Below are 20,232 nucleotides of genomic sequence, written 5' to 3' on the forward strand. Positions count from 1 at the left end.
TCAAAAGGATTCAAGTCAGTTTTTGTAAAATCACACCACCCAGTGTTGAGAATCGGGAGCAACATGGCCACAACACAGTGTTCATTCCAGTCCGACAAACCTTTACAAATACACTGTTCAAATTTACATCATTTATTTCCAATGCAATGTTTATTTTATTCACACTTTAGTTAATAATGATTATTCTAGTTGAGAAAGTTGACAATCTTCATTAGTGAAAGGAAGCATGACTGAAGCACTCTCACAATCAAAATAAATTGGATGAAGTTGGGTCAAACAGACACAACATTAAGTTATGCAATGGAAAATAACCAGATTCCAGATTTTAAATTGTTTTCATTTGGAATGTGCAATTTACTGTATCAATAATGCAGTGCAAAACTAAACCTCAAGTGGTTATAATACCATGCAAATGAAAGTCAAATACTGACCCCAACCTCCAGTTATCCAGAAGTGTGAGATGTTCAGAAAACATAAGATCAATTATTTTATCACAAAAAAGCTGAGAGACACATTTCCTGGTTTCCCTTGAATAACACCAGAGCAATGGAGAGGTTTACGATGAACCCGACCAGAGCCTGAACACTCGACACAGAGAACATGATAACATTATCAGCAAATCTCAAAACCCACAACATTCCCCATGAAATACTGCGACTATGAAATACTGAAAAAATCCCCCCCACCCCACCCCATTTCTGCCCGATTTACTTTACTGATGAGCACCTTAAAGGACAATTCCAGTTTTGATTCATGTTGTAGCCTTGTACTACACTGCAAGCACACTTTACATTATAACCAACCATTATTCAAAGCATCACAGTGAACATCCTGCCCTGATTCATGTTTGTCAGTGTCAGTTTAAATTCAAACATCTAGACAGCTATGGTATCCTTCCGAAAATGGTTTGTGGTAATAGGTATGCATTGCAGCACAGTACCTGGGCTAAAACAGAAAAAAATTGGAAGTGTCATTTACTTTAGCATGCAGTGTTTGATTGAAACACTGAAATCACTCGACCCACTGTGGCATTTAGCGTCATTCAAAGTCAGCCACACTTTGATTGTCGATTGCCTTTTCTCCCAATAAGTTACTCCTAAAGAAACATGCTACAATAAAATACGCCATTCAGTTTTCTAAGTATTGGTCAGTACAGCCAATTCAGAATAGTTTTGAGAATACAAAAACATATTTCAACAAAATCTGCCATACAACAGCCTTTGGCAAAAGAATGTGAATGTGTAGGTGCATATGAAGAGGGACTCCACTCCAGTGTCCCCTGAGGGACCAGGAGGACAACGGTTGCACTACACACTGCCTCAGAGACACTGATGACATACTGGTGAGGAGTGCATCTTGTACGCTTCGTGATTACAGCAATAATCAAGTGACATGAGGTACCTTTTCATTTGCTATCATCTTTAGTAAAATAAAAAAAAAACTTGTAGTATACAGTCCACACACTTAGTAACAAAGAGACATTACATCAGCTGTCAACAATCAAATATTTGAATACAAAAAGGAGTAGTTCTAACAATTGAAATAGGCTTTAATGGTGAATTTAAGAGCATTGTTTTCTTTCTCTAATTGGTTGAACATTTAATCTTCAACCTCTTCTGAAAGCTTTGCAAGCATAAGATCAAAGACCCTGGAGGATGCAGTGATCCTTTAAATAGAAAAGTCCCTCTAGTATTGTTTCACTGACTGTCCTTTGGCACAAGTGCTTGACTTTGTCCACTTGCATTGCACTTGTCCTGCTATGGCACTGAGCTGTAACAGCGGTGTATCATACTGGCCGTCTGCATAGTCTCTGCCAAATGTGTGTGTGTTAATGTTACTGTGACTCTTCAGGCGCTGGGCAGCTGGCAGTGTGCACAAGTGTGTACCAGCCTCTGTCTGTGTGTCTGAACCTGGACTGTGCATCTGGTGAGGCCGTATGTGTGGAGCATCAAGTGACGGGCCTTGGCCTGGACGTCTTCCCAATTGCTAGCACTAGAGGGCGCTGTAAACACAGAAACACACAAAGACAGCCGTACAAAACAACTTCAATGAGAGAGAGATAGAGATACTCAACAACTGCTTATATTGACGTGACACATTTACATGTATCCATTTTGTAAGCTGAACAAACTGTTCACGGGGCAAAAAAAAAAAAAAAGTAATCCAGTATTCACATGTGGCATACGCCGTTTACTATGCCCTCTTAAAGTATTTACCCCCTGTATTTTTTTTCCACAAATAAATTAAAAAGGTAAAATCTGAAATTTTGGGAGTAAATAATGACTCACTTACTCAAGGGAAGTCAACGACAGGAAATGAAACAACTCATAAAATGCAGTGATAGTTTGAAAATTATGGCACGAGCAGTGAAGGTAACAAAAAGAAATTAAAAGAAGAAGTTTTAAACAAATGTGAGGAAGTCATCACAGCTTGTTGGAATAATAATTAAAATATTTAGTGATCCATATTTTGGTGTTAAGTGGGTGAAAAAAGTTCTGAGACACACACAGCACGGATTTGTTCAAGCAGAACTGCAATCACTGACTGTGTGATAAGACACAGGATGACATTGCAATAAAGGGAGTAGTGTGCATCTGTCAATCAAAGAAAAGTGATTTGTTAGTGAGCTTACAGGTGTGTGCTGTAACAGAGGGCAGCCACAATACTGTGGTGGAAAAAGGAAGGAAAGTGAATCCACGATATATTTTTTTTATTTGTGTTATTGAGTAAGAGTTCTTGAGAAAGCCACTGAAAGACGTCAGTGGCGTCAAGATTATGGTCATGCTGTGATCTTGATGTGTATCAAAGAGCGATGTACCATGTAGCTGAGGTAGAGAAGATTATGTTGTGAAGTCATGGATGGGCAGGCCAAGTATATGTACTGCAGTGGCAACTATGATGCAAAATCAAACGAGGTCCTACAGGGATTAAGGAAGAAAGGGCTGTGAAGAACGAGGAACAGATTATCATATGCACATATCCTTTCTTTACAGCAGACCGAGCAGACAAAGCACCAGGCTGAAAATGTATTAATAAACATTCCTTGCTTTTATAGCAATAAAACAATAAAATAAGTCAATGAGTTTGAAAGGAAATATGAAGAGACAATGATCATTGATGCTGCCAGATGCGTTTTGGATGTTTAGGACATCAAAAGAGATGACTGAGTGAATTTATTGAGGGGTGGATCATCTCGAGCCATGGGGTCTGGATGAGTCGACTAAATGAGAAACAGCAGATGAGGGAAGGTGTCAGGATGGAGTTTGATACTTCTTAAACAAAGACTGAGGGAAACAGCCTGATTCAACACAATCTAGCAGTAATATAACATATTCAATGCCAGCTGCCATAAAACCCAGAAGAAAAGAAAAGAAAGAGCAAGAAGATGATGGGAAAAACACTTAACTGACATCTGTGGCGAGGAAATGGAGTGGACATAATTTTAACTAGACATAAATGTCTACATGAGCCACTGCAAAAACGCAAAATCTTACCAAGATTATTTGTCTTATTTCAAGTCAAAATGTCTTATTTCTAGTCAAAATATCTCATTACACTTAAAATAAGACAAGATCACCTCAGAAGTAAATTGTTTTTAGACAATTTTCACTTGTTTCAAGTGAATTTTCACTTGAAACAAGTGAAAATTTGCTTGTTTCATTGGCAAAATTTGCCAGTGGAAAACGTGAAAATTCACTTAAAATAAGTGAAAATTAGCTAGAAACAAGAAACTAATTTTGCCAATGAAACAAGCAAATTTCACTTGTTTCAAGTGAATTTTCACTAGAGACAATTGTCTAAAAACAAGTTACTTCTGAGGTGATCATGTCTTATTTTAAGTGTAATGAGATATTTTGACTAGTAATAAGACATTTTTGACTTAAAATAAGACAAATCATCTTGGTAAGATTTTGAGTTTTTGCAGTGAGGCCCCACAGATGACAGTGCTTATCAGAGCAGAATCTCTTCCATGAAGTCAGAGAACTGTTTGCAGATTTCAGACACAGAATTTTGGGAAGGTGAAGATCTGGACAAGGGTATCAAACAATTTACAAAGTGCTGGGAGAAAGGAGAAGAATTTTAGCACTACCCAGAGTGAGTCACTGACTAGTGACCAAACTGAGCCGCCGAGTAACAAAGACCTTGTTCAGGGAGGTGACCAAGTAGCACCCCAACAGAAGTACAGACGTTTCTGGTTGTAATGGAAGAACAGTTGGCACAGTCCCTCACAAATCTGGACTGTATGGCAGAGGTGCCAAAAGAAAGCCACTTCTGAAAAACAGCACAGAGGAGCAGCTTGAAGTCTGCATAATGAAAATAAAATTGTCTGAGAAAATGATGCAAATGATTCTGTGGTCTGATGAAATGAACTGAGCTCTTCAGTTGTAACACAAAGCACGATTTCTGGCAAGGCCGAGGCCAAGCTCATCATCCACCAGACATTATCCCTACATGACGTCTGGTGGTGGCAGCATCAAGCTGTGGTGGAGGAGGCACTTCAGCCACAGAGGCTCAGAGGCTCTTAATCAGAGGAAAAGAGCATGAAGCCAATTCCTGAGGAGAACCTGCTTCAGAGCACTACAGACTCAGACAAAACCTTATATTCCAACAGTTCAGTGACCCTTAGCACACAGCCAGCCAAATCCACAATGGAATGGCTTCAGGGCAAGAATGTCAAAGTCCCTGGGTGGCCTGGCCAAAACAGTCCTGCATCCTGCTGAAAATCTGTGGAACGGCTTGAACTGACATCCAAATCTCCCTGGAAGAATGGGAGAAAATCCTAAAATCTAGCTGTGCCAGGCTGATACAAAAACAAATCCAAAAAATCTGGCCGTGCCACGCTGATACAGACACATCCAAGAAGACCGTAAGCTGTTATCACTGTCAAAGGTGCTTGTCCACAGTATTAATTTGGGGGCGCTTGAATACTTCTAAATTAGATATTTCGGTATTGAGTATGGAGGAGATTGGGAATGCTGCATTGGGTCAAAAATAAGGAAAAGTAATAGCAGTAAAAGAAAAATGTGAAAACTATCAGGGGCTCTTCCAGGCTGAGGGGAAATAACACAAGACAATAAAAATGACCGTCAAGCTGTCTTGTAAATGAAGTTAACAATGTCAGAAATGTTCCAAAAATCTGATCCACTATGATCGTGGGAAAAAAGTAAATTCAGTACAGGTACAGTTGCGACAACATTGTCTTCATCAGGGTGTGAAAACACAGATGGGGTTGGATTTTTGGGCTGTTTCTCACATTATGGACTTCATTCACAAAACAGCTTGACAGTTATTTACTGTCTAGAGATTACAGTAATTCATTTTCAATAAATTATATGCATGAGAAGAAAAAGAAGAAGAGGGTTGGCATGGTTTATGTGACAACTTTGATATAACTGTTGTGATTAAGGGTAATATTATGGTTGAAATAAAAAAAATATATATATTAACATTAATTTGCTTTGAATGTAAATAAAAGTAATGAAATTACTCTAAATATCTGAAATTTTTGTGTGTGTGTAAGTGAATACACTGACTGCCATGGTACTTTATGGAGACTTTTCTTATTGTCTAAATTCCTCTCTCATAGGACGCACTGATGTTTTATGGTCACTCACAGAGCTGGAGATGTACTAGAGCAGCGGTCTTGTCAGCAGTCAGTGCCCAAACATTCAGCTCATCCACTGACTGGACATCCTCCAGCTTCAGGAGGTCCTCTTTGATTCGCTGAATGTCCAGGTGCCTGGGAGTGCCTGACACAGTGGGAAATACAATGCCATTAGATCCCATATGCTTAAAACTGTGCCATAATGCACTCACACCCCCGTACCTTGGTGTTATGTACTGTTATGCACTGTTGTATAATGTGTTGTGTTTACTGTACATTGCAAAATGTTTCTTTCCAATGCTGTAAGCACTGTAACAGAGAGGTAATTTCCTCTTGGGATAAGTATCGCTGAACTAACCCACACCCCTCTTACAAAATATTTCTGTAAAATAAAATAGAGTACATGAAATGGAACAGGTGCGAAATGATATAATGCACAAAACAGTGTTATTTGCTATCATTAGCGCTAAAGCACTTTGAAGTAACAAATGGGCACAACACAGGCTTGGAGGCTTCAAGCTTGGCACCCTTCCTCAAGTAGCATCAAGAGTGAAACTAGAAATGTAATGCAATATAGTTGCTGTATTCCCAAGCCTATTCTGTGCCCATTTCTTGCTTTGATGTACTTGTGACTTACAGTACAAGTGATTGCAAATAACATTTTTGTGCACTGTACAGCTCCAGAACTGTTGAGGTTCTTACCCAATTACAAACCTATTTTTCCACACCTGCCTTTTCATTTGTACAATAATAACCTAAACAATACAATCTCCTAGCACTCTGTGGCTGGTATCCACGGCTACTATTCCCAATATTTTAAAAAGACAGAGGTAAAGGGAAAAACTTTTACCTTCCAATACGATGACACCTGTGTCTCGTATGATGCGGACAGTGGTGAAGAGTACCAGAATGGAGAAGACATAGGTACAGATGGGATCTGCCAACTTGTATTCCGGCTGTAAGAGCAGAGAGCTACATCAGATCAACTGAAATCAGTGACTTTTTTATATTTCTCTAGGGAGCAGAGGAAAAGCTAGGGCCTGCCTGTCAAATAACAGTACATTTTTATCCGGTAACAGGTCATAGCCTTGCATGAATTACTACTGTGTAGTGAGCAAAAATCTACAGGGGACTTCTTTAACATATACCTGAATAAACACACGACGGTATAGGGTAACAAATTATTTTATAAAAAACTTTCTCAGCATTTAAAGCTAATTTTGGAAAACAATGAACATCTACTTCTGATGCAAAAACCAGACCATGAGAAGGGCAAGGCACCTTGAAGCGGACAATGTAGGCAGCTATGAGCACCCCAACACTCTGGACGAGGTCTCCCAAAGCATGGATGAAGGCAGCCCTGACAGCCAGGCTGCCATGCTGCCTGTGCTGCTGGCCGGAGCCAGCGGAGTGGGAGCCTGCAGCGGCTGCAGCACCGTGGGAGTCACCATGGCCATGGGAGTGTGAGTGGAGGTGACCGCTCTGGTTCAACAGGAATCCCATTCTAAAAGACACACAGTATCAACAAGAGAGGGAAATGAGACGACATGGATATCATCTGGGATTTTGGATATTGTGATTTCATGCCATGGCATAAGTGTGGCCTTTTAAGGCACAGGAATGCAATTTCCTGAACTTACTAGACTGTTTAAGCTGTTCTATTATTCTCCTCCACTTGCTTGGTCATCATATCTACATTACTAATAAGTATTTATCTTGTGTGTAAACATCTTGACCAATAGGAGGTACCAATAGTCACCCCTAAAATACTGTCACAGTACTGATAAAGAGGCTATATATAATACAAAGATATTTAATTTTGAACAAATCACCGATCCCAGGGAGATATTTTCAGTCAAGCTCATATTATTACTCACTGTCTAGGATTCAGAAACTGCAAGAAGTCTATATTCATCTATCCACCTCTGGGGTCAAATACTGAGAATCAGAAATGTAGCTAAATAAAACGACAGCCTGACAGTACTTTGGACTGAAACATTTTTGCTGATATCGTCACAAACATGGATTAAGCCTTGTCCTGGCCTTATATTTCAGTTCTAATTTTAAGACACCCAGTTTTCTATAAACACATTTTACATGTAGTGCATCAGGGTGTGTGTGTGTGTTTCACTCACATAAGGTTGACAGCCACCCCCACAGCTGCAGTGATGAGCATGACATCGCCATCTATGCTGAAGTCTTGGTGTATTGTCCTCTGCACAGCCTCATTTAGCAATACCCCTGTCAGAATATAGATCAGCAGCACACTGATGCCTGCTGATACCACCTCTAGAAAAGGAAATAACCATCAGCTGCACACACTCAAATAAACAAGAACATTTTGAATATATAAGCATAATTATGAAGCATTTGCAGAACATATATAAATGTACACTAATTATTCAAGAAACGCGACGGATTATACAGCTATAAGGAAGAGGAAGCTGTGGTCCAACGGGTTTTGAATACTGACTTCTGAATTTTTCTAACTGCTGACCGGCCCTACTGATTCATTCACACAGTGATATTTTGAAAATTCCAGTCAGTATTCAAAGCCCGATAGGCCACAGCTTCCTCATAGGACACTCTTTGTGCCATGTTTGTAACTTGTTCATATTTTAGTTCGAACTAAGTTTTTGAGAGTCATTTTTTGAACACAATACATGAATGGACAAGCGACAAACGCTGTACACACTAGAATGAGAGGAGCTCCCAGTGAACCTGAGAGGCAGTGAGCAGACTTAAATCAAGCTCAAAAACATGCACAGGCAAATGTTTTACTCAACCTCGCTTTAAGTTTAAGTTTTGTTTTAATTTAGCGCTTGGAAGAATAACCCAAGAGAGATAAAGCAATCCAACTAAAATCAATCAACCAAAACTCAAACTGGGAGCACTAAGTTAAGCTGCAGACTGCTTCAGAGAGCAAGGCCTTAGCCAGGTAATGATTAGTAAGGCAGAGAAAAACAGTATGCGCTTCTAACTAAAGCTAAAGCAGCCATACCGAGGTCAGCAATGTAGATAAGGTATGAAAGGATCATATCCGGCTTGGAACACTGCTGATCACACACATTCTTCTTTGAACATGATCCATCTGCATTAAATCCATCTGTATTTAGTTGCCCTACACAACAGAGGGGTGGGGGGTGTGGGGGGGTTGTGTGAAATCGGAGACTTACCCAAGCGATGCAGTCCAAAGGTAAATCGCTTGGTGGGTGGTTTTGCAGAAAGCCAGAGGGCCAGCAGAGAAACCAAAATGCCCACCAGGTCCGTTAGCATGTGCAGGGCATCAGTCATAATGGCTAGGCTGTTTGCCACATAGCCACCTGTAAGTAAACACATGGAGTTAGATCATGCAATTAAACATCATGTGAACACAATAATTTCATTATCCAGGGTCAATCAGAGCAACATGTAGTAAGAATGATGTTAGACAGGTATGGCTCCCTGCAGATACAGATCGGTGGGGAAGGAATGCTGCTTAGACCTGATCTTATAGTAAGGGCCTATCTTATGTACCCCTATTGTGTGTAAATGATGTCTTGATCTTCTTTATGACTGTAAATGGTCTGACTGATACTAGGCAGCACTGTTCTGTCCCAAGTGAAAACAGATTTTGGAAAGCCTTTATTACATGGACTGAAAGACAGTTAAAAATGACCAGCTGTGCCAAAATAATGGTTTTCATCTGGGTCATGATCTTTTTTGACTTCAGACAGTGTGTTGACTTTCTTTTTGGCTCCCTGCTTTTTAAAATTAAATGTTTTAAAGCAAGTGGAGGATTCCAAAGTTTGCTAAGGTTATAGATCAACGAAGATCAAAATTTTACTAAGAATAATCTTTGTTTATGCCACTTACCAAAACAGAGTTATAAGGCACATTATAATAATAATTTAAGACATCTTTTAATCCAAGAAGCTGTGCCTGCAGTGCAAGTCATGACACTGACAGCTGTTCAGCTGGACCTGATGTGTTAAACTGGGCAGGCTGTCTGTGAAACACCACTGCCTCTTGATCGCAGGCCTGACCTGCTGCTGATCCAACAGCAATGCCAACCACTGCACCTTCTTACCTACAAGTTCCCCTATCATAAAGAGGAAGTACAGCACTGCTGCAAAGCCCAGCTTCTTCATCACTCTCCTCTGCTTCATCCTCTCCCTCTTCTTGGTGCAGTTGTCACAGGGGTCCATGTTGAGCCCCGGGCTGCCCAGGCTAGAGGAAGAGCCGAGCAGCGAGTCGTCGTCGTCCACCACCAGGGTGCTGACCGCCACCCCGTTGGAAGGAGCACCGGCGGAGTAGTCCGACATTTCTCCGGACACGACCACTTTGAGTTTATTGAATTTGGGTGTCTCATCTTCACCGAGCTCGTCGGAGAAGTCAAAGGGCGCTGTGTCGCTCAGGTCCCAGTCGTCCCGCTCCCTCCGGAAAGCGGACCGCACCTTGCTCATGAAGTTGGCACCTGACATCTTTGATTTCGGTGCGGCAGATTGAGTGCGGCTCACTGTAGGCTCCTGGCCTTCACGGAGCTCCTCATCAGGTAATCATTTACACCTTCCTGCGGCACATGCCAGCGAGCCTACACCCCCCTCCATTTTAGCACCTGGAGGAAAGCGTCCCAGCTGATCACACTGTCGAAAGGGAGACCAAAGGATTACATAAGCAGCCGTGCCTTTCACTTTCCAGAGCCACTGGTCAATCCCCCAAGCAATCATGTGAACCCAATTTTGACAGACTTGCTCTAACACCCAGTCGGTGAGTTAATATCGCTAATGTTGAGCGTTAAAGTCACTTAAACTCAAACTTGTACTGTTCACTAAACTTTCGGTGCGTTTGTCTTTTAAATATAAACAGACTGGCTGGGGGAAACGGATACAATTTGGGGAAAATACGACAGGAGATTTAAAAAAAAAAAAAAAAAAGTTAACTAGCCTCGGCTAAAGTTAACATGCTAGCACAGGCTCTCTTACATTGTCGGCTATTCAGGACTATCAGCAGGCGCTTGTATTTTGGGCGGAATTGGTGGAGATACAAACAGCTGGACTTACCACTAACCGAGGTGTTCAGTCGCACAAACTGCACTTTGTTCCGTATTCAAAGCTGGACACTTAATAACAGATGTAAACATTATACCCGTATCGTCTCCGAAACCCGGAAGTAACACTGATAACAAGTTCGGTTTCACTCACAGTCACACGGGTGACGTGCTCAGTCACATGATGTTTTTTCAGCCACTGCAGCTGTTGATGGATAAAGCCTCACACCGCAAATCCTAATATTATTTCAGCCTTTGTTCAACATTAAACGGGCACCTTACGCCTGCAGCTTATCGTTAAACAGACTATGAAACAGGTAAGGTGGAGATATTTCAAATAAGACTTGTTATCTCTCAGATTTGTTGTGTTTTCCTGCAGGCTGGATGCTGCAGGGTCATGCTAAGCACATTAGGAGGCAGCCGAGGAAGCTATAACTTTATCAGCGTTTCGATGTTACTCCTGCTTGTGTGATAAACTGCGACGTAAACACTGTTCTCATGTGTATTTTCCATCATGGCAACAAATAGGCTTCGCTTGGTTTCTCTTTCAGGTTTGATAAGCAGTGTGTCAGCAGTGTCGTTCCGCATGGAGGAGGAGGGAAGGGAAGCTGAGGGGACTTCCTCCCAGAATGATCTTACCCACAATCAGGGTGTGTGCTTTATCAACACTTCTCACTCTCTTTTCACTGTCTGTGTGTTTATGGTCCTAACATGAACTGGGTGCTGGAGCTGATTTCAACTGCAGCCCATGCAATCAGCGCTTTTCCGAGTTAGCCAACTAGAGTGGATGCTAATTGATTCATTTTGTGAGGCCATACTTAATGTTTCAGGTTATCCGCGGGGTCTTTAAAAGTATTAAAAGGTGATAAATCAATTTTGGGAAAATTAAGACCCTTAAAAAGTATTAAAAGGTCGTATCACGACTTTATAAAGTCTTCAATTTTGAAAGTATTTTTTCTGAATTAGCTGTCCAAGAGTTTGATTCCCAAAAACATTGTATAAGTGTGTGAATTTATTCCTTTTTATTAAAAAACAAAGATGAACAGGTACATAAAAAACTAGCCTATTAGTCCAGTCATTTTATGAAAAAACCTAGGACAAATTGCAAGAGAAGCAAACTCAACTGATTTTGTATCCTCAGTTTGTCCTGAGTGAGGGAAAAAAAGTCCCAGGAAATCCTATTGGTGGAAAGTTTTGAAAATCACCTATTTATGACCACATATTACCAAAAAACACTGTTTTTAACACACAGGGGAAAGGGGTTCAAAATTTTACTTTCAGATATCACTATAAAAATTCATAAGTTGATTACACCCACAAAGACAAGAAAAAAAGTCAATTACAAGTTCTTTGAATTATTCTGTTTACACATGCATATCACACATTATCTGATTTGATATGCGCTAATAAGGAATATAAGGAATAAATGCCAGAACAGATATTTAAACAGTGAATTAAAAGGTTACTATATATATAGTAACCTTTTAATTCACTGTTACATAGTAACCTTTTAATTCAAGGTTACTATATATATAGCAACCTTTTAATTCATTGTTTAAATGTCTCTTCTGGCATTTATTCCTTATATTCCTTATTAGCGCATATCAAATCAGATAGTGTGATATGCATGTGTAAACAGAATAATTCAAAGAACTTGTAATTGACTTTTTTTCTTGTCTTTGTGTGTGTAATCATCTTGTGAATTTTTATAGTGATATCTGAAAATAAATTTTGAACCCCTTTCCCCTGTGTGTTAAAAACAGTGTTTTTTGGTAATATGTGGTCATAAATAGGTGATTTTCAAAACTTTCCACCAATGGGATTTCTTGGGACTTTTTTTCCCTCACTCAGGACAAACTGAGGATACAAAATCAGTTGAGTTTGCTTCTCTTGCAATTTGTCCTAGGTTGACCCCAATTTTGGCCTAAAATTACTGGACTATATTGTGGGTTCGTTTGTAAATTGTCTCTGAGAGCGCCAGAGCGAGCGGGCGGTCGAAATTCAGAAGCACAAAGTACACTCTGGCGCTCCTAGTGCATATTACAAACGCACTGAAATGTTACATGAATCCATGCGTTCAATTTAACTAGGGCCGAATCGCGGACGGAATCTATTTTTTACGCGGAATTTGAATGAAATGCTGTTTTGTGTGGAATACGAACGTATGTCTGGGGAGAATTACATGGAGGGAAGCAAATTTGGGTGGCACAACCCCTCCAGTCGTTTCACCTGCACCTGCACCACCAAGAAAAAACATTAGGGAATTTAAGCAGGACGGTTTTCAGGACGGCTCCGCTAGGCGGAAGTGCGGCTGCTATGACGCAATCGCCGTTGCAGCCAAAATCGTTAAGCAAACAGCCGTCGGCAACGGGTACCTACCCCTTTCAATGAACTCTTGGTTCCCATGGTGACGCGTCTATGCTAAACAGTTAGTCTAAAAAGTTGATTCAACAACAAAATGCTTCAAAACTTGTTGCAAATCTACTTTATATTATACCATTAATTTGTGCAGCCTTAATATTTGTGAAATATTTGTGTAGCCTCTTATGATAGAAACAGGCATATGTGAAATTCAATTAAATGCCATATAGGCTATTGTGACATGGAAAAATAAAAATGAATTGTTGATTAAACAAAAACATATTTGAAAGGTTATAAACTACACAATGTTATTCCATTAATATTTGTAAACCATTTGTGTAGCTTGTAGGAACCATGACTCAACAGGTCATATTGCATCAATGACTTTATTAATAAATTAAACATTGAAGTAAACAAACATAGCCGGGCTTTCTCTTAGTTATCTGGCTTCACTTAACCAGACATCCGCACTCCGGATTTTCGGTACCATAAAGCCGGCTATCAACCCAGGCTTTTCCAATCTAGATCTGTGCGCGCTCACATAAAAAGGGCGGTGTTTGCGGCATGCGACCAATCACAGACAAGGAAAAATCCACCCGAGCCGCATACAAACAGTTTACCAGAGGCCTGTACCAAGCTGGATTTTAGCGAGCTAACTTCACGCTTAACCCTGGCTTTTCTGTACCATAAAGGTGGCTTACTTTTTATCGGGCTATGTTGCTGCTGAGTGGGAGACACATTCATTCATTGAACACGCAAATGTTACTATAGTCAAATCTACTCGTGCCGTCATGGTGGGGAAGTCAGATTATAATCCCACTAATTTGCGCATTGACACAGTCTGTGATTTTTTTTTTTCTTTTTGCCAGCATTCCTTGCAGCTTCAATTGTGTTGCTTTTTGCCTGGATGGTGGATTTATATTCCTCGTATTTATTTCAGATTATTGTCTGCTTGTTCATGCAAACAACGCGCCCAGAGTGCAAAAAAATCACTCACCTGTTCGCGGCGTTGTGTGGCTACGTCGAAGTGTGCTTTGTGCCGTAGTAGAATCTACGGCAGGCAGGTTTATATGTCGAGCGCCGATCCGGTTACCGTAGCGGACTGCCGTAGCGGCCCGTGCTTAAATTCCCTATTACAACAACTGCACCGGCACCGTCCGAGTCCAAAAGACAAACCCTGCGTTCCAAATCGCATACTTATACTTTTTACTTTTAGTAGGTACTGCAGCTGCCCTTACAAAGTATGTAGTTTAGTATGAAATATGCATACTATTGGGACACACTACATACATCAGGGGTGTCAAACTCGTGCCATGGAGGGCCAAGAGGCTGCAGGTTTTCATTCCAACCAACAACTCCACCAGAGGCCTGTATCACGAAGCAAGCTTAGTTTTCGCTGGATTAGCCAGACCTATCCGGATACACTAATCGAGATCATGGTGATCAGGGATAACCGGTATCACGACGTTGGTTATCAACTCGCTCATTCGATCCAGGTTTGCCTCCTCAAGAGCCGTGAACGCGCACGTATAAGGGAGGGTTCCGAGGCAGCACACCAATCACAAACATGAGCCACAAGGAAAAAAGCACAGCGTGTTTCACGGCGGAGGTGAGGCATATTATAGGAGTATGAGGAGGAAAAACAACATCTACACACTAAATCGAACGCCGCGGCTGCTGTGAAGAGAAGGCAGAATGCTTGGCAACGAGTTGCCGACTGCATAAATGCGCAAATTACACATCGGTGGCTTAAGTCCATATCTGACGCTGAAACCTATGAACTCACTGCACTGCACAGATGTGCTGCGTGTATGAGAGATATTTAATTCCTCCGGGTGTAGGCTAATCCCTCAAGGGTTAAAAGAACGTGGGAGCACGTAAAAACACAAAAACACAACACAAGAATATCATTGCATTTTATAAGTTCGCCATTTTATTATACATTTATTTATTGCCATTTATTATACAGGCTATAATAAAATGAAGCGGACGCCAAAATTTAATCACGTCAGTCAGTGCATCAGGTTGACAGCCTGAATAAAATCAGATACTGAGCTGCGTTAGAACAGGAACAAAAGGCAACTATAAATGCCGACTCGCCTTCTTGAATGAAGGGTACAAATGATCCTTTTTCACATTTGCATCAACGAGCTGTCAATCAGGCCCCTTCTCTCACCCAGGAATAATTTGCCCCCCAAAAATATTTAGAGCTAATTAATTGAGCCATTTTAAATATCCCTAAAATGTTATGAAACACCTCTAAAAATACTTTTAATTATCAAATTTCCTTTAATGATCTCTCATTTCTGTTTTCCTCTCCTACAGAGTGTCAGCTCTGTACCGCAGGCAGCTGTTAGCCAGGCCGAAGTGCTGCTTCACATTAGTATTACAGCCTCTCTCTCATATAGAGAGTTGTCGGCAAAATGTTACGGATATGGCCGGTCAAGGAAAATCCTTTAATGCCGTAATACTCTCCTTATTTGGACTCGTTGTTCAATGGGATCCTCAATGATTGGGCAGGCTACGTTTTGGCAAACAGCTGATTGGCCAGGGGGCGGTGCTTTATGTAGGATTCAATCCTATCCTGAAAGTTAGCCTGCCCCGGAGCAGGCTAGCGTTCAGGATAGGATTAGGACAAGTTTTCTATCCCGATCAGAGGTGAACCAGCTTTGTGATACAGAAAATCCGGAGTTGAGCCTGAAATTATCTCGCTAACGCCTTAATCCCACTTTGTGATACAGGCCTCAGGTGATTTCACTGATAACCCTACCTCCAAACAGAAAGGCGGGACTAATCAGTGAAATCACCTGGTGGAGTTGTTGGTTGGAATGAAAACCTGCAGCCTCTTGGCCCTCCATGGCACGAGTTTGACACCCCTGACATACATCATCCCTGAAGTCCGGCCCTCTCGCTCACTTCCACCGCCGTCCGTAGCGGCAAATTTAAATGTTGTTGTCAAAATGCCACTGCTGTTTCATACTGCGCTGTCCTTTGTCATATTTATTATCTTCTGTCTTCCTGTCGCTTCTGCTGTCACTGAGCGTTTTGTGTGATATGTGAGTTTTGTTGTCGTCCGTATGTGGGTGTGGCCTGTACACGCAACTCAGTCAGTGCAATGTAACGTCCGCTGCACAAAGGATTGTGGGTCAGAATGGCCAGAGCAGCATGCTGAAATCCATACTGCGAAATCTGACCGGATATAGTAGAACATCCTGGTACTCTTGGCATACTGCATCTGACATACTATGTATTGGGACACACTAAATCTTTTTTTTCCCTACTAAATAGTATGGTAGTATGAGTATTGGAACGCAGGGAAAGAAACTTTCCAAGACAGCAGCGCACTGACATAGATTGTGTAACAAAACGAAGAGTTGCCACTCCGCTCTATTTTCACTGGCTAACAGCGGCACACTGGCTTAGCTTGTCTATTCAGAGAAGAGGTATCACTTCGGATTATTTTTCAATCTATGTTATCACATACATAGTACTGCTCATGGTAGTTGAATTGTTAGGTCCGTTTGATAATTAATTTACATTTTTAAAACAAATAATAATTTAGCATCTACTACTTCAAGATAATTTATTATGTTCTACCACTCATAAACATACACTAACACTACATACCGAGTGTTTGAGCAACATATCTCCTCTGTGCTACAAAAGATCCATGGTAAAAAGTACTCCGTTGTTGTGCGGTGAGGTATTAAAAATATTGAAAGGGTCTTGAAAAAGTCTTAAAAAGGTATTAAAATTAACTTCAAGATTCCTGCATATACCGTGTTTTGTTCACCTTGCTGCTTTCATCTTTAACAGATCTCAGGTTGACATTGCAAGAATCACAGTGCTCTGAAGAGCCAGGGTCCGAAGAGGAGGTCATAGTAGTAGACAAGGAAGCAGTAGCAAAGCTGACCGAGGGGCTGCTGTCCCACTACCTGCCGGATCTACAGACATCCAAACAAGTGCTCCAAGAGCTCACGTGAGTATTCCCAGGACTGCTCACAGGGCATATCACATGTGGGACTGGTCACAGCCGCTGGTAGACACCAGTAAACAAGGGCTGGGATGATATATGCTCATCTCCAGATTCGATACTGTCACAATATTTTGGTGCTGATTTGATATGAATTACCATTCGATATTCCGATTTATTGCGATTTTTGGGTTTTGATTTATCCTCTAGTTTGTTGATGTAAAGTTTCATGAGGCTGTGATTATCCTAGAGGTCAGAGTAGGTCATTTAATACAGTGATGTCAAGTTTCAAAAAATGTTCTCACTGCAATGAAATGCCTACTATGGGACTAACATCACCACACAAATAAAATTGGGCTTATCGAATCCACAAGAGTCCGAGCTTTCCAGTCAAACCCAATTTATGCAACTCCAAAACTGTTTAGGCCTGAGTATTCAGAAATGTACCAGTTTACAATAGGCGTAAATAATAAATTTGTACTGCATGCAAAAAAAAAAAAAAAAAAAATCTGCATAGTTTGTGCCCAAAACTGCACAGGATTAGCATAAGGTGGGCATGTCTGCAAAGTGCATAGAAATCATTTTCATTCAGAGATCTTGAGGTCAGAGGACAAGGGACCCCTTTGAAAAGCCTAACTTTGGAGCAATATTTTGCCCCCTTGCCGATTTAAAATAATAAAAAGAAGAAGAAGAAAATGTATTAAAAATCATGAAAAAAAGGAATTGCAGTGCTTAGGTTTTTTTTTGTTTTTTTTTTCCAAAACCAAAAAAACCCCTTCCACTCATCATGTGATCACAAAAATTCAGCACATGTTGTCTTATTTAGGAAGGCTGGGGTATTTCCTGGGAGGGGAAAGATCATGCAAAGAGCCATGCTGTGACAACAGGGGCCAGAGTGTAAGCAGGCTTTACCTCCAACTAAAGTCCACTGATTAGTTCCTTCTTTCTGACTGGAGCTGTGCTGATCAGTAAAACCCGCTGGTTGAGATGAAAACCTGCATTCTCTTGGCCCTCCACGGTCCATGATCGTCGCTGAGCTATCACTCCCCCCTGAACAACTCACAGGGCTCTAAATAAAAAGCAGGGCCCAGGAAAATAATCCAGGTAACTGCAGCCAACAGCTGCTGTGCAGAATTGAGTAGATGTGTTTTTTTCTTTCTATGTGGGTATTGTGGACTATGATGATTACAAGTTTTTACATCAGCATGCTGGCTTTTCCTTGTAGGTTTTAGTTCATGTTACACCACCAGTAATGTCTTTTACAACCTTCTCGTGTCTCGTGGGGCCCTGCTAAACATCCTCTTACTGTCTGAATGATTAAACACTCATTGCATTGTTCATCCTTTGCACATCCTTATCGAAATAACCATTAACCATCAGGGGTGTGCATGGTGAATGTTTAAACAAAAACGTCACTGTTTAGTCCTTTTTATATGGCCTACAGTGTAGTTAAGCCGTTATGAATGTGTGGCAATAAAGACTGTTATACCAGGCCGACATATCTTAAATTTATAACATCTTATAACGTCTGATATTTTTTGTGTTTTGACATTAAAGTATTCTTATTCCTCAGTTTTATACATCACAGTAAATTAATAATTCATTTTGCTGACTTGATGATATCCAGGTATTGGACAAAGCTGACTGTTCCACTTCCCCTCAGATTTGGTCAATCTTTCGGTCAATTTCACAGGCATACATTATCACTTTAAAATTGCTTAAATTCTAGTAAAATGGTCGTCGTGGTCTTCATTTTTGTGTTGAACAGGCAAAACCAAGTGATTCTGCTAGACACACTGGACCAAGAAGTTACCAAGTTCAGAGAGTGTAATGCCCTGCTGGACCTCAACTCACTGGTATGTTAGGATTACATTGTCTCATTTCTTTGTAGTCCATAATCGCTCAGCAGGTATGATTTCTAATGCAGTTTGTTGACATTAGTTTTCAGAGGCAAAGGTTTACCACAACAAACTGGTGAACATACGGAAAGAGATGATGATGATCCACGAGAAGACAACCAAACTAAAGGTGCCCAGCAGCTCAGTCAACTTTCACTTGAGTGTTTTTGTTAAAATACAAGATGTATAAGTTGGACTACGTTCATGACATGCTTTATGATGTGGAGAAAATCTAGACTATACAGATGATGGCTGTGAATTAAATGATTATACATTGTTTTAAATGTTGACTGCGCTTTTCTCCCAGAAAAGGGCTTTGAAGCTGCAGCAACAGAAGCAGAAGGAAGCCCTGGAAAAGGAGCAGCAGCGTGAGAAGGAGCTCGAGAGAGAGAGGCAGCTTATTGCCAAACCTGCTAAGAGAACGTAGGGTCGCCGGCCACAGTTACTGTATTAACTCCACCGTTGCCAAGAACACCACAAACCAAAGACATGGACTGAATCATCAAATGCTGGTACACCCCGCTATCGACCTCTGATGATACACACAGTAGAATTTACTCAAGAGACTTCGGCAGCATTGAGGCATCAGCTGCTTTTTTTTTTTTTTTTTTTTTTTGGTCAACGATTAAACATTAAAGCTTGATATCTTGGCGCTGGGCCTTACGTCTTAGTCCAGTTTTCCAATCAGTGTTGAATGTTCTAGTCTGAAACATGCTGTCTTGATAAAAATCAGATACGTCTACTTTCAATTTGGATGACTTTCTTTCTGGAGTTCAGATGTTATGATAACGGATGATAATTTGTCATAGTTTTACCCCACAAAGCCCTGCATCTAGAAATTTGTTTGACAGGCCTTCTAATAGGTTTCTATGCACTATGAAGCACTTAAGCCTAGAAAACCTTTGTACCATTAATAATAAAATCCACACAAAGTGGTTTGTAGTACATCGTCTCGCTCTTGCATTTATTTTGCTTTTTTTCAGTGCAACATCTTCTAAGATCTTCATCATGTGAGAGTAGTGGTGCCTGCGTTGGAGCTGTAGCACTGTATACAACAGTCATATTCATTTGTGTGTAACCGAAAATCAAGCTGGGCAAACAAGTTCCCAGTTTACTGATAATGTAAAATGTTGTCTCTTCCCGTGTTTATTTATAGTTGTTTGCTTAATCTCTGTGTGTGTGTGTGTGTGTGTGTGTGTGTGTGTGGGGAGGGGGACACATTTGTGCACATGTTTCTGTGTGATAACAACAGGAAGTAAACTCCCTCATATATCTCTCCAGCTTGTATGATGTGTGATAGTTTGAAGCATTTAAAGTGGGACAGTCCACTAGATGTCAGCAGAGGCCTTGTCTGCATCTCTGAATC

At 40.8% G+C, this 20,232-nt stretch overlaps 2 protein-coding genes across 4 annotated transcripts; one reads left to right on the forward strand and one right to left on the reverse strand.

Annotated features, from left to right (window-relative positions):
- Positions 1-116: 116 nt before the first annotated feature.
- On the reverse strand, positions 117-10,093 carry slc30a4 (solute carrier family 30 member 4). The gene is made up of 7 exons (XM_030048390.1): positions 9,675-10,093; positions 8,782-8,928; positions 7,741-7,894; positions 6,887-7,109; positions 6,456-6,561; positions 5,616-5,750; positions 117-2,002 (listed from the first exon to the last, which is right to left on the reverse strand). Exons 1-7 carry the CDS (start codon positions 10,066-10,068, stop codon positions 1,848-1,850), a joined length of 1,314 nt encoding a protein of 437 aa, XP_029904250.1. The 5' UTR covers positions 10,069-10,093; the 3' UTR covers positions 117-1,847.
- On the forward strand, positions 10,015-19,811 carry bloc1s6 (biogenesis of lysosomal organelles complex-1, subunit 6, pallidin). 3 transcript variants are annotated; one of them, XM_030048395.1, is made up of 6 exons: positions 10,015-10,139; positions 11,186-11,284; positions 16,812-16,974; positions 18,737-18,824; positions 18,910-18,996; positions 19,174-19,811. In XM_030048395.1, the coding sequence occupies exons 2-6, from the start codon at positions 11,221-11,223 to the stop codon at positions 19,291-19,293; spliced, it is 522 nt and encodes a 173-aa protein (XP_029904255.1). In that variant the 5' UTR covers positions 10,015-10,139; positions 11,186-11,220; the 3' UTR covers positions 19,294-19,811. The 3 variants fall into 3 exon arrangements, with proteins under 3 accessions (XP_029904255.1, XP_029904254.1, XP_029904253.1); XM_030048394.1 differs by lacking the exon at positions 10,015-10,139 and adding an exon at positions 10,218-10,354; XM_030048393.1 differs by lacking the exon at positions 10,015-10,139 and adding an exon at positions 10,807-10,951.
- The last annotated feature ends 421 nt before the right edge of the window (positions 19,812-20,232 follow it).

This window comes from Myripristis murdjan, chromosome 3 (genome assembly GCF_902150065.1).
Source record: "Myripristis murdjan chromosome 3, fMyrMur1.1, whole genome shotgun sequence".
Classification (NCBI taxonomy): domain Eukaryota; kingdom Metazoa; phylum Chordata; class Actinopteri; order Holocentriformes; family Holocentridae; genus Myripristis; species Myripristis murdjan.